At 37.2% G+C, this 14,170-nt stretch overlaps 2 protein-coding genes across 4 annotated transcripts; one reads left to right on the plus strand and one right to left on the minus strand.

The window, feature by feature from the left end:
* The first annotated feature begins 6,828 nt into the window (after positions 1 to 6,828).
* LOC106774105 (mannan endo-1,4-beta-mannosidase 6) lies at positions 6,829 to 10,235 on the plus strand. The gene is made up of 6 exons (XM_014660951.2): positions 6,829 to 7,973; positions 8,057 to 8,333; positions 8,557 to 8,751; positions 8,875 to 8,997; positions 9,114 to 9,325; positions 9,561 to 10,235. Exons 1-6 carry the CDS (start codon positions 7,825 to 7,827, stop codon positions 9,991 to 9,993), a joined length of 1,389 nt encoding a protein of 462 aa, XP_014516437.1. The 5' UTR covers positions 6,829 to 7,824; the 3' UTR covers positions 9,994 to 10,235.
* On the minus strand, positions 10,203 to 13,690 carry LOC106774104 (serine/threonine-protein kinase STN8, chloroplastic-like). 3 transcript variants are annotated; one of them, XM_014660950.2, is made up of 5 exons: positions 12,997 to 13,690; positions 12,429 to 12,602; positions 11,823 to 12,227; positions 11,235 to 11,602; positions 10,203 to 10,805 (listed from the first exon to the last, which is right to left on the minus strand). In XM_014660950.2, exons 1-4 carry the CDS (start codon positions 13,594 to 13,596, stop codon positions 11,252 to 11,254), a joined length of 1,530 nt encoding a protein of 509 aa, XP_014516436.1. In that variant the 5' UTR covers positions 13,597 to 13,690; the 3' UTR covers positions 10,203 to 10,805; positions 11,235 to 11,251. The 3 variants fall into 3 exon arrangements, with proteins under 3 accessions (XP_014516436.1, XP_014516433.1, XP_014516435.1); XM_014660947.2 differs by having other exon boundaries at positions 10,203 to 10,808; XM_014660949.2 differs by having other exon boundaries at positions 10,203 to 10,811.
* Between the last annotated feature and the right edge of the window lie 480 nt (positions 13,691 to 14,170).

Genomic DNA, 14,170 nt, shown 5'->3' on the forward strand with positions numbered 1-14,170 from the left:
AATTTGGTTGGCAAATTTAAACACCTGAGCTCATCTCTTGATTGTTCATTGCTCTTAATTGGTGTAGCCACATCCAAACACTTTCAGAACCGTAAAACTTGGTTGTAAACCAGATTTGATGACAAAAACAGCAAATTAACCAAACATGACTAATACAAACTGGAAATGATGCTCAAATGATTAAAATGACTCAAAGCAGCAAGAAATAACCGAATAAAATGATGAGAGACTCAAGCAAACACAGCTAGTATCCAAGAAAAAACTCAGAACAGAACTTAAACCACAACAAAGATGTTGAACAGAGTTGAAAAACCAGAAACAGAACAAGACATTGCAGAATTTTGTTGACAGCATGGAAATGGAAGAAAGAGCTACTTATCTCACGGTTCAAGCTAGAACCTAAGCTCTGATACCACTTGATACATCCAGGGGGATGTGAGGAAGGTGTGCCGTGAGATTGGAGATGAAATGAGGCTTGGAAGGCTGCTGGAACCAATAGAACAGTAACCGGCAACAGAGGCAGATCTGGAGTTCTGCTGGAGTAGTTTTGGTTGGGTATTTTGGAGTGAATTGTAGCGGAATAGAAGTGTTTAAAGTGAATTGAAATGGAGGCTAGCTTGGAGAGATGATTCACAACTCAAAAGGCTTCCCTATAGTGGAAGAAAGTTGCAATGGAGAGCAAGCTTAGGAAGGTGACTCTTGGAGAAGAACTTCCTAATCATTTCAGCAGAGTTTCATCAATATTAATCCAAAAGTGAGTTACAAGCTTTGCCAATGAGATTTTATAGATCAATCTCAAGGCCATGCATGGGAAATGCCTAGATCCACAATTTACGGATCTTAGGCCAACTCATTACGCATGTGCAAAGTGTGTATGACTTCTAGAAAGCCTTATGAAACACATGTGAAAAACTATGCGCATATGCAGCAAATACAATCACTAATGCCGCCCCTCCTATGCTATGCACACCCCTCTTTATGTAGCCAAAAGTCCACTTTACCCTTCTCCATGTTTTGGCACATTTATAGCATCTCCTTGGTCTCCAATCTTCCATCCAAAAATAGCAAAGAGTATTTGACCTTGTAGAGAATACTCATCTTGAAGCTTTTTGGCCATCCCTCTTGTGATAGGTCCTATGGTGCTAGGCCTTCTTGTATCACTTGGGGATTTTAATTCATTTTTCGTCTCGGAGAAGATCACTCAAGCAAACATCCAGATAGGACAATGATTCATCAGATTGGAATGAGTAACTTCCAAGTCATATTACAGCTTCATCAAAAATTGATCTCGCTTGCTAGTCTCATGCACGGTTTGAAGAACAACTTCTGAAAACCGGAATAATATTCCTCAATCGATAGATTCCTGTGAAATTGTCTCAACTGAGCTAAGAATGCAGGACATGATTTAGGCATCTTTGCTTTCCTATTTCGCCAAATCCGCTACACTAATAGATGTTGGATCTCAACCATCAATATGACTGCATAATTATTTTACTTGACAAAAAGCTTAAATTGAAAGTCCCAAGCAACATAATTTTTGCCATTAAAACAAACAAGATATGATTCGGATTTATCATAAGAGATGATGAAAGAAGAGAGAAAAATCGTGTGCTGTCTGGTTAAAGCTCGGCCTACCGAGATTCTGGGTTGAAGCACGTCCTACCAAGTTAGAAGCTCAGCGGTAGGAGCTCGAGTTTCTTTAAAAGAGCTCCGTCTGTTGGGTAGGAGCTTGGTTTTCCTTAAAGTAGCTTGACAAGCCTAGTAGACACCTCACAAACATGTGTGCTGCATATCTAGACGACATAGCGAATTCACAAAACCTTTTGGATCAAGACAAAAAACAGATGACGATAGAAGATCTTGATCATCCACAAGAGATGTTTACTTCAACTCCAAGATACCCATAATAAACAACACTAGAACCCAATAAAAGACCATGATTTAGGGGTGTTTACTCCAACTCTAAGATACCCACAAGAAAAGACCACGGTTCAGAGACCAAGCTCTGATTGTTAGAATTGGTCAAAAAGGATTTTATCCAATGAAAATCTATGAAGGGGAGAAGATTAAGGAAATCAAGAAATTAAATAGAAAATAAGTTAATATATATAAGAGAAAGAAATAGATAATAAAAGGTGTAGAGAAGAAAAACAAGAAACGTAGAGTAAGAAAAGTGATATTGTAATTTTTCTTTATCAATAATATATTTGCAGTATAATTTCACAAGTTCAATTTGAGTGTCATTATTCTGGGTTTGTATATTTCTCTCACAAATCTGATTAAGAGGAATTGTACATAATTTTCTATCAACTGGTATCAGAGCCGGTTGCTATTATTATAATCAACGGTTCAAAAGGAGTAAGATTTAAGTGGGAGAAATGACTGTAGATGAAGGAAAAATAAAAATTGAGAAGTTCGATGGTACGGGCTTTGGCTTTTGGAAGATGCAGATTGAAGATTATTTGTATCAGAAAAAGCTATATCAACCTCTCTCAGGGCATCAACCAGAAAACATGAAGGATGAAGATTGGACTCTTCTCGACNGACAAGCTCTCGGAGTTATTCGATTAACATTATACCGCAATGTTGCATTTAATATTCCAAAAGAAAAGACCACAATGGGTCTTATGACAGCTCTTTCAAGTATGTATGAAAAGCCGTCAACCTCAAACAAAGTTCATTTGATGAGACGGTTATTTAATTTGCGGATGTCAGATGGCGCAATGGTAGCGCAACATCTTAATGAACTCAATATAGTCACAACTCAATTGAGTTCAGTTGGAATCGAATTTGATGACGAAGTACGAGCCTTGATACTTTTGTCTTCTCTACCGGAAAGTTGGAATGCTATAGTCACAACTGTGAGTAGCTCATCAGGCAGTAATAAATTGAAGTTTGATGATGTTCATGATCTGATTCTTAGTGAAGAGATTCGACGGAAAGAGTCTGGAGAATCTTCAACCTCTTTAGTTTTGCATACAGAGTCAAGAGGAAGAAGTTCGAACAGAGGATATGGACGTGGAAGATCCAAAGAAAGAAGGTCCAATTCTAAGAATCATCGTAGTTTCCAAAACTCAAAGACCATTGAGTGTTGGAATTGTGGAAAGGTAGGACATTACAAAAACCAGTGCAAGAGTGCACGGAAGAATCACGAGGATAAAACAGAAGAAAATGTTGCTTCAACCTCAGGAGGAGAAGATGCATTGATATGTTCTTTAGAGAACAAGGAAGAGTCTTGGGTGTTAGACTCTAGAGCATCCTTTCATGCCACCTCACAGAAAGAATTCTTCGAGAACTATGTTCCTGGAAACCTTGGAAAAGTTTACCTTGTTAATGAGCAGTCTTGTGAGATTGCTGGTAAAGGTGTGGTGAAGATTAAGTTAAATGGGTCTGTATGGGAATTGAAAAATGTTAGACATATTCCCGACCTAACAAAGAACTTAATCTCTGTGGGCCAGTTGGCCATTGATGGCTACACAACAGTCTTCCATGGTGATAATTGGAAGATTTCAAAGGGTGCAATGACAATTGCTCGTGGTAGGAAGAGTGGTACTCTCTACAAGACAGAAGGAGCTTGTCATTTGATTGCAGTTGCAATGAATGGAAATCCTAACCTATGGCATCGGAGGTTAGGTCATATGAGTGAGAAAGGGATGAAGATCATGCACTCAAAGGGGAAACTACCAAGTCTCCAGTAAATAGAATTTGACATGTGTGAAGACTGTATACTTGGAAAGTAGAAACGAGTAAGCTTTCAGAGAAGTGGAAGAATCCCAAAGAAAGAGAGACTTGAGCTTGTTCACTCTGATGTTTGGGGTCCAACTATTGTCTCATCCATTGGTGGTAAGCGATACTTTGTGACTTTTATTGACGACCACTCTAGGAAGGTATGGACATACTTTCTTAAAAATAAGTCAGAAGTATTTGAAGCTTTCAAAATTTGGAAAGCCATGGTAGAAAATGAGACAGGACTAAAGATAAAAAAGCTTAGATCGGATAATGGTGGTGAATATGAAGACACTAGATTTAAGAAGTTTTGCTATGAGCACGGGATTAGAATGGAGAGGACCGTGTCAGGTACGCCTCAACACAATGGTGTGGCAGAACGTATGAATAGAACGTTGACAGAGAGAGCTAGAAGCTTGCGTTTGCAATCAGGCTTACCAAAGCAGTTTTGGGCAGAAGCAGTCAACACAGCAACTTACTTAATCAACCGAGGTCCGTCAGTTCCATTGGAGCACAAAATACCAGAAGAGGTATAGAGTGGTAAAGAGATAAAACTATCACATCTCAAAATTTTTGATTGTGTATCATATGTGCACATTAGTGATCAAGGCAGGAATAAGCTTGATCCTAAATCGAAAAAGTGTACTTTCATCGGTTATGGTGAAGATGAGTTTGGCTACAGGTTATGGAATAATGAAAATCAAAAGATGATTCATAGTAGAGATGTGATATTCAATGAAAAGGTGGTGTATAAGGACAGGAACAACACATGCAATAACAACTCAGAACAGAGTAGACCAGTGTATGTGGAGATGGATGATGTCTCAGAAAATCCTGTAATTGAGACTCCTCAGTCAAAGGGATCATGTGAAAATAATGATAATGAAGAACTTGACACACCAGAACTTTCTATTCCAGCTCCTGTTTTGCGAAGGTCTTCTCGGCCTCATGTACCTAATAGAAAATATCTGAATTATATATTGTTAACTGATGAAGGAGAGTCTGAAAATTATGAGGAACCATGTCAGATGACAGATGCTAGTAAGTGGGAGCTTGCCATGAAAGATGAGATGAAGTCTTTAATGTCCAACAAAACATGGGAACTAGTAGAGTTACCTGTTGGGAAAAAGGCACTTCACAACAAATGGGTATATCGGGTGAAGGAGGATCATGATGGGTCCAAGAGATACAAAGCTCGACTAGTTGTCAAAGGATTTCAGCAAAAGAAAGGAGTTGACTACACTGAAATCTTTGCTCCAGTTGTAAAACTCAATACCATCAGATTTGTTTTAAGTGAAGGATTACACCTTGAGCAACTAGATGTGAAGACTGCATTTCTTCATGGAGACTTAGATGAGGAGATTTACATGCATCAACCTGAAGGCTTCATAGAAGAAAGAGAAAAGAACATGGTGTGTAGATTAAAGAAAAGCTTGTATGGTTTGAAACAAGCTCCAAGACAGTGGTATAAGAAGTTTGAAAGCTTCATGCACAAGGAAGGTTTCCAGAAGTGTAATGCCGACCACTGTTGTTTCTTCAAGAGATATAAGTCCAGTTATATCATTTTGCTACTTTATGTTGATGATAAGTTAGTAGCTGGTTTAGATATGGACGAGATCAGAAGTTTGAAGCAACAACTATCAAAAGAATTTGATATGAAGGATTTGGGTCCAACAAAAAGGATCCTTGGAATGCAAATCACAAGAGATAAGCAAAAGTGTATTTTGCAGCTATCTCAGGCAGAGTACATTAACCGTGTTTTGCAGAGATTCAACATGAGAGATGCCAAAGCAGTTAGCACACCTTTGGCCAGCCATTTTCGTCTATCCAAGGAACAGTCTCCTCAGACAGAGAAGGAAAAGGAGTCCATGGCTGAAATTCCATATGCTTCAGCTATTGGAAGTTTAATGTATGCGATGGTCTGTACAAGGCCAGACATTGGTCATGCAGTGGGAGTTGTTAACAGGTTTATGTCAAATCCAGGTAAAGCTCATTGGGAAGCTTTTAAATGGATTTTGAGATATCTACGAGGCATTATAGAGAAGTGTTTGTACTTTAGCAAAGGAGAGTTAAAAGTACAGGGTTACGTAGATGCAGGCTTTGGAGGTGAAGTAGATCACAGAAGAAGTACTACTGGTTACATTTTCACTGTTGGTACTACAACTGTTAGTTGGATGTCACAGGTGCAAAAGATAGTTGCTTTATCCACTACAGAAGCTGAGTATGTAGCAGTAACCGAAGCTAGTAAAGAATTAATATGGCTTCAGGGATTGTTAATAGAGTTAGGATTCATCCAAGAGATGAGTGTTTTGCACAGTGATAGTCAGAGTGCAATACATCTGGCAAAGAATTCAGCATTTCACTCTAGGACAAAACATATTGATGTTCGTTATCACTTCATTAGATCTTTGCTTGAAGATGGGGTGCTAACATTGAGAAAGATTCTCGGAAGTAAAAATCCAACAGACATGTTAACAAAAGTGGTAACCATTGACAAACTGAAATTGTGCTCAACTTCAGTTGGCTTGCTACAATTATAAACTATAGAAGATCGATGTAATGATCAAGGTGTGAAGACAAATTAAAATCAGTCTTCAAATGGGAGATTGTTAGAATTGGTCAAAAAGGATTTTATCCAATGAAAGTCTATGAAGGGGAGAAGATTAAGGAAATCAACAAATTAAATAGAAAATAAGTTAATATATATAAGAGAAAGAAATAGATAATGAAAGGTGTAGAGAAGAAAAACAAGAAACGTAGAGTAGAAATAAAGAAAGAGAGAAAAGTGATATTGTAATTTTTCTTTATCAATAATATATTTGCAGTATAATTTCACAAGTTCAATTTGAGTGTTATTATTCTGCATTTGTATATTTCTCTTACAAATCTGATTAAGAGGAATTGTGCATAATTTCCTAACACTGATGCCATATCAAAATATCAAAACAAGAGAAAGCATGAGAGATTTCTTTGCTTAGAATTGCTTGCTTGTATTCTCCCGCCCTCTTCTCTTAAATAGGCAACATAAAATCTTTTTACATCAATATTGGAAATTGCAAGAGATATGTAATAATGGGAAGGATTATACGAAATTTCCTATTCAACGGCAATATATCAAAGGTGAAAAATAATAATCTAATAAAGACATAATCAAATACATTAATCTTACTAGCAACTGTTATCAACTCGGCACCTTGAAGCACTAACCTCTCCACCTTATAAGATTCACTCTATTTTTTCGGTAAAGAACATAAATAAAGGAGTTAACAAGAATCATATATAAGCAGGCCTTGGTACAGAAGCAAAAATAAATTGTATGGAACAAGAACCATTAACAAGCTCAAACACCAGTCCGAAAAAGATGATGGTTGACTTTGGAGACAGGCATTAATAGATCTAATTGCCATTCTCATAAAACATAAATCATATGTTGCTGGTAAAGTGCAAATATCACAAACAATGCTAGAAGTGTCAGTTCCAACCGATACCCTCTTCTTCTTTTGCCAATTGCCTGTCTCTTCTCCATCTATCTTTTCTATTTTTCTCCCTATCAAGGGATCAATAGCAGGTACATGGACTCCACACACAGAAACAGGTATATATGATTTTCTTTTTAATTTTTCTTTTGGAATAATTCTTCTGGTCATTATATACCTATCTGAAAGAATCGATTCTGAAGACCTTAAGAAGATACAATTAGAACAAAGTTCCTGGTGTTATACTTTGTATGTTTGTGTTGAGAAGTGACTGTATTATGATTCCTTAACTTTGATTTCTTTAAAGTTAAAATCAAACAAAACTTCATGTATTATGGTTTGTGGAGCCCACTTCACATGAGCGTACCTTGGGAGTTAGGACACACATTTTTTGCTGCTTTACTCCTACCTGACTTTGCTATACATTGCTAAGCAATGGAAGATAATATAATAGAATAGAAGCTTTTCTTGGCTTTAAAGCTAGAGCAGTGACATGACACGGTCTCTACTTGCACACCACTCTTCTGTCTTTGATCCAATCCTATGTAACAAAATTTAAGATGATCACTTATATAATTTGGTCCAAAACATCATAAGAGATCGTGCCTAGGTAACCAACTCCATGGAAACACACGTGAGATTTGGATTACGTACAATTTCCTTGGTCCTTTTTCTGACTCTTACTACAAGTTTAAGCTCAACTGCATTTGATGTCAGTGAATATGAAGATAGGGAAAGCGTTGATATAGCAGATTCTATCTTAAGTTATGGGTATGTATTAGAAAACCCTTTTGTTAATTCTTACTTCTGTCCTTTTTAACTTTTGGTACTTAACTATATTTTTTGGGGTTAAGAAATGAAATGGAAGACATGGAAGAAAATGAATGGCAGATGGTGCAAACTAAAGCAAACCAATTTGTGGTGAACGACCAACCTTTCTATGTCAATGGATTCAACACGTACTGGTTGATGGTATTTGCTGCGGATGAGTCCACCAGAGGAAAGGTCACTGAGGTGTTCAAACATGCATCCTCTGTGGGTATGACAGTTTGTAGGACTTGGGCCTTCAATGATGGCCAATGGCGTGCTCTTCAGAAATCTCCATCAGTTTATGATGAAGACGTGTTCAAGGTCAGTGCTTCTGATTTATCTGCTTGTTATTTTCAGCACTTTTTATGTACTACTAAAAATAGTATCATGATTACTTCTCTTGTATAATCAATTTTTTTTCTTCACCGTTGTATTGTGGCTAGTAGTTATTAATGTTTTAAGTGACGATACTGCCAATTTTCTAGTTGTATGTGCAGTTAAATATCAATCTTCATGCAATTCCATTTCATTGTTTGAACCATAGGCCTTGGATTTCGTGGTGAGTGAAGCAAAGAAATACAAAATAAGGCTCATATTATCACTGGTTAACAACTGGGAGGCTTACGGGGGCAAAGCACAGTATGTAAAGTGGGGCAATGCAGCTGGCCTCAACCTGACCTCTGATGATGCCTTTTTTTCACATCCAACTCTCAGAAGCTATTACAAGGCTCATGTTAAGGCATGTAGCTTCTTGCAATCCAATAGATCAAAAACCACCTTTTGTAAAGCCTGTTTTGTTATTTGCTGCAATGCTTAACAACCTAAAAACTAATTGGGTTTAGTACTATTTTTAACTTTGTAGACTGTGCTCAATAGAGTTAATACATTCACAAATATCACTTACAAGGAAGATCCAACCATTTTTGCTTGGGAACTGATGAATGAGCCTCGGTGCAACTCAGACTCCACAGGTGATGTGTTACAGGTTTGCCCAGGTCCTGTGGAACTATTGTTTCAGTTTGTAATGCATAAAATCATTGCATTCAATTAATCAGTTCCTTCCATGATATCACATCTTGTGCCCAACTGAATACATTATAGGATTGGATAAAAGAAATGGCATTCTATGTGAAAAGCATTGATACAAAACATCTGGTGGAGATTGGACTGGAAGGATTTTATGGCCCCTCGACACCTCAGAGATATCAGTTAAACCCAAATGCATATGCTCACCAGGTCGGAACAGATTTTATCAGGAACCACCAGGTTCTAGGTGTTGACTTCGCTTCTGTTCACATATATCCAGACTCTTGGTAAGTTACTATGTTTATTCAATGATGACATTTGCTATAGTATATACAGTATCATAACAATGAACTGCCGCAAACTTTTAGCATTCATCTTTATCATAATCATATTCAAGTGCTTATAAACTACATTAATGTACTATGCCATAAGTGTCTTCTTTTCTTTTACCATTCATCTAATTATCTGAAATCCAAAATGAGTGTGAGAGTTTCTGACTATGATTTGATTACCTTGCCAAAGGATTTCACAATCAATTGCTGATTCCCACCTCCCATTTATAAAGTCTTGGATGGAAGCGCACATAGAGGATGCTGAAAAGTATCTCGGAATGCCTGTTGTTTTTAGTGAGTTTGGTGTGTCTGCAAAAGCTCCTGGCTTCAATTCATCATACAGAGACAACCTTATAAACACTGTGTACAAGACAATCCTAAACTCTACCAAGAAAGGAGGCAGTGGAGCTGGAAGCCTTGTGTGGCAGCTCTTTCCTGATGGAACGGATTACATGGATGATGGGTATGCAATTGTTCTCTCAAAATCACCTTCCACATCAAGCATTATATCCCTTCAATCCACAAGGCTAGCCCTCTTCAATTCCTTGTGCTCTACAAAATGCCGTTGGGGTTGTAAGAAGCGAAATGTGTTGGAAACAGTACTCTATCATGACGAACTCTAATACCATATGAGGAAAGTTGCAAACTTCTGCTATGTATAAAGCATGTCTGTGGTGCATCAAGATAATAGCTTCAGTATGAAAATGATACCACAGAGAAAAGTGAAGAGAAGAGATATATATAGTTATGCAGCATACCATTGTACTGATGCCAATAGTTATACTTTGTATGTTCTGACAGTTGTGTGGCAATTTGTAAAATAAGCAAGTAATTTTGGTGTGAAGAACTATGTTATTATATCAGTGTCAACTCTTGTAAGCAACAAGAAGCACAATTTCGTACAAGAATACTACTATTCAGATGATAGAACTATACGGGATGGAACTAAATACATAATATCATCCTGGATGTAAGTAAGTAACTTCATCTGGTAAGTGTCAATAGAATGCATCTCTACTTGGCTGTTTGTCCTGTTTCAGCATATAACTCAAAGTTACGGTCTTAGAGATAAAGTTCAACCAATCTTCAAGCATTCACCTTTTGTAGAAAGAAACCATAGGAGATAACTGATTAAGCTCGTATAAGCACTATGCGATCCTGTTTGAAATTGTTGTCATATACGAACATGAAAGACATAAATGTATACTGCAGCAATAATTTTTCCCTCTGTGTATGCTTTGATATCCTCAGGCTTATCGAATGACTGAAATTGAGTAGAAAATTTCCCCTTGATTTAAACTTGGGAGGAAAACCCAGACACACAAAAAAGAAAGTGGAACAAAATCTTATAATTGATGGTGCTCAATTCACATGTTTGGCTGGCTGGCTGTGGAACACCTTTGAATTCAAATGCCTCCTCTTCCTCCTCCTCCTCCTGCTGCTGATAAAAACAATATTACCTTAGAGGACTTCAATAAAAAGTGATATGATTCATAGTTCTTAACAACAAAATAACAAACAAATGAGTGAACTGTCCTGTCATATTACCAGTAACCCAAAAACTAAAGAAATCTGTTGTTTTTACAGTGAGAAACTACCTTTCAGGTTAACCAGTAATTTTTGCATCACCTTGTGAGGAAAAGATAATGCACATTACTCACAAAAGTGATTTTCTTTAATTCTAAACTATCTTGCTTGGTTTCTTGCCAAGGAAACAGTAGATAACTCTAGATACAGTTTCAGAAGAAAACATGGGCGCCAGCATGAGGAAATAACAATGTTATCAGATCAAACTTGACTATACAAATCTGAAAGATAACAAGTGATTAAAAAAATGAATGAATTAGAAAATGAAACAGTATACCTTCATTGCTATGCAGCTCACTTTCTGCTTAAGCTTAGTTTTGAAAGTACTGCAGCTGCCTGATCACCACCCAGAAGAAAATAAGGATGTCTCAGAGCTGCAGCGGCAGATAAACGTCCTCTTCTTAGGGAACCTCTCTCAGATACAAGCCTTGTCGCTAAGTCCCACCCTCTACCAGATTCACCATCTAGAATTTGGAAGTCAGGCCTGCTGCGAGTATAGTCCCTCCATTTTTTCAGATCATATCCACAGTTTTTTAGTTCCAAGTTGAAATTCTTCAAAGAAGCAGAAGACCTTAAGGATGGTATTGCCATTTGAAGAAGTACAATCCCAGCTGAATACGTATCAAACAAATCAGGGCTGTTTAACTGCAACAATAATCACATAACTCCACTTCAGCACTTCCTCAAAAAAACAAATGTGTGGAATAAACAGTATGCCACTAAGATATTAACAAATCTTTTAGTTAATGTTCCTAAATCGGAAGATTCTTAACTAGGAGTTCTCAAATTTTAATTCACAGAACAATTCTATTTTTGTGAACTGATCTTAGCCAACATGCTACACGAATGGAGTGAAGTAGTATACCTGCCAAAGGATTGGAGAAAGGAAAGCAGCAATTGGTTCTGGTGGTGGACTTGGTGTTTCTTCTGGGAGAACATATAATTCTGGGGGGCAATAGTCAGGATCGAAAAGGGTACGGTTGGGAACATAATTCTTTCCAATCCGCAAGTCTGTTGCTGCACCAAAATCAATGAGTTTAATCTGCCCTCGTTTCGTAACCACTAAGTTGGCTGGCTTTACATCCCTGTGAACAATGCCATTATCATGAATTTTCCTCAGAGATGTAATGATCTGGCGCATTATTTGTTTGATGATCAATGCATTCCGTTTTGAAGAGTCAACACCTTGCAGAACACGTCCAAACATCACAGATTCCAAGTTTGAAGGAAAGTTTCGATCCTTCATGTAATCAGCAAGAGTGCGATCCCCCTGTGACACAAGCAACCTTCCAATTAGTTAAATAACTGGAGAACTAAACGAGACTACGATGGCAAATTTAGTTTATATTTACAAGATGGCATTCAACACCATGGAAAAAACTTTTTTTTTATCAAACTCCTGACAGTTAAATAGGCATGATTAGTTCATCTATGGCTATTGTTGATGCAATAGAAATACAAGCTAGAGCACCTCAAACTTCCAAACAAGCCATTTTCCACCTTTTGTAAACTGTGAATTTGTTTTATCAGCTACAAAACTTCCAAGGAAGTCAGCACATGTTTCGGGAGCTGCTCTAGATAGCCTGTAATTGAACCACTCCTCATAATCACCAAACTCCGCAGCGCCTTGAATTTCGACCTTAACCTGCACATCCCATTAGTCAGATGCAAAATACCTTTTATAGACTACATATTCTAAAAGCAGAAAATGGATATTCAGCAAATCAAGTACCCAATTTACTGGTTTAAACATTTGAATTATACATCTTCCTTCTCTTGATCAGAAAACAAGAGTTTATAATAGAGAAAAAAAGACAGAATGAATGAGGAATCCTAATCATCAAAGGTTTAGTAAAAAATTTCAGATATAGTTCTTTAAGCATTCCTATGCAATCAGAATTGGAATTTCAACTCAAGATTCTGCATAATAAAGGGACTTACCAAAGGTAAAACACTGTCTAAGTTCGTGCATAGAACAAACAAACACCAAAATAAGATCAATGTTCTTTCCTTCCTTACAGAAGTTCCTACAACAGTACCTTTTTAAGAATGACTTTATCCTTAGACTTGGGTTCCACCTGCGTTGTCTTGCCTCTCCCCCTCTTCTGCACCACATTAACACTCCCATTATTCCCATTCCCATTCTTCGGAACCAGAACACCCGAATAGACAACACCAAAAGACCCTTCACCAAGCTTTTCTCCAACCACAAAGTCACTCCTCTTCAAGTTCCTCCTTCCAACCAAATTGTCCAACCCCAGTTGAAGAGGGGCCAAAAGGTATGCATCAATGGCACCAACAAGCACACCTGGCCTCGCAGTCAAGTAAATCCAAGTCAACCCACCAAACACGAGAACCCCCCACCTCTGCAGGTCAGATAACCCTTCAGTCACTCTTTCAAACTGCACTATTCCTGATTGGATACTTTGAAACTGGTCCATGCCAACACTGTTCTCCACCAACCCTTTGGCCACATCACCAAACACTGCATGGCACTTTGTAGAGTTGCTCTTCAAACGGTGGTTTGAGTTTTGCAAGAAATAAGCATTGTTTGGAGTGGTGAGCTTCATGGAAGAGGCCATTTGGCTGTGTTTGAGCGTGGAAGTAGCAGTTGGAGTTGGAGGGAGCAGAGAAGCCATTGGATGATGATGTCTCTCAGATCAGAGGCACCACTTTTGCCACTTCTTCTTCTTCTTCTTCTTCCTATTCATCCATTGTTTCTCTTGGTCCAAATTTAATGCCTCATCCATCATACTTGGAACCACAGAAAAATATTAAACACGTGTCACACTTCATTTAGATTTATGGAAAATAAATTTTTTAAACTTATTTTAATACAGTTTATGATCTTAATTCACCATAAAATATGCTCAATTTTATAATATATTCACGTTTAGTAAAAAATAATATACATATACATTTGTTTATATGTATGAAGGCCCATCTGCACTTTAATTAAAATTCTTTATAATAATATAAACAAACATTAATAAATAATTCATTTTAATTAAAAATATATTTTCTTGAATAAAAAATATTTTTGTTAGCAGTTTTGGAAACGGAATCGGTGGTTCCCCGCTTCTTTCTCAATTGCCAAACTTTAATCTTACCATTTATTTATTATTATCATTTTAATTATTACATTGTTGTATCATTATTATTAATTATTATTATTATTATTATTATCATTATTGTTATTTGTTAATTTGTTAT

Source organism: Vigna radiata, chromosome 9 (assembly GCF_000741045.1).
Source record: "Vigna radiata var. radiata cultivar VC1973A chromosome 9, Vradiata_ver6, whole genome shotgun sequence".
Classification (NCBI taxonomy): domain Eukaryota; kingdom Viridiplantae; phylum Streptophyta; class Magnoliopsida; order Fabales; family Fabaceae; genus Vigna; species Vigna radiata.

Coding starts and splice junctions, on each gene's coding strand:
- LOC106774104 (XM_014660950.2), bottom strand. CDS start 13,596: ATGGCTTCTCTGCTCCCTCCAACTCCAACTGCTACTTCCACGCTCAAA. Junction 12,603..12,996: donor ATAAAGTCATTCTTAAAAAG/GTACTGTTGTAG, acceptor TGGGATGTGCAG/GTTAAGGTCGAAATTCAAGG. Junction 12,228..12,428: donor GGCTTGTTTGGAAGTTTGAG/GTGCTCTAGCTT, acceptor CTTGTGTCACAG/GGGGATCGCACTCTTGCTGA.
- LOC106774105 (XM_014660951.2), top strand. CDS start 7,825: ATGGAAACACACGTGAGATTTGGATTACGTACAATTTCCTTGGTCCTT. Junction 8,752..8,874: donor ATTACAAGGCTCATGTTAAG/GCATGTAGCTTC, acceptor TTAACTTTGTAG/ACTGTGCTCAATAGAGTTAA. Junction 8,998..9,113: donor CCACAGGTGATGTGTTACAG/GTTTGCCCAGGT, acceptor AATACATTATAG/GATTGGATAAAAGAAATGGC.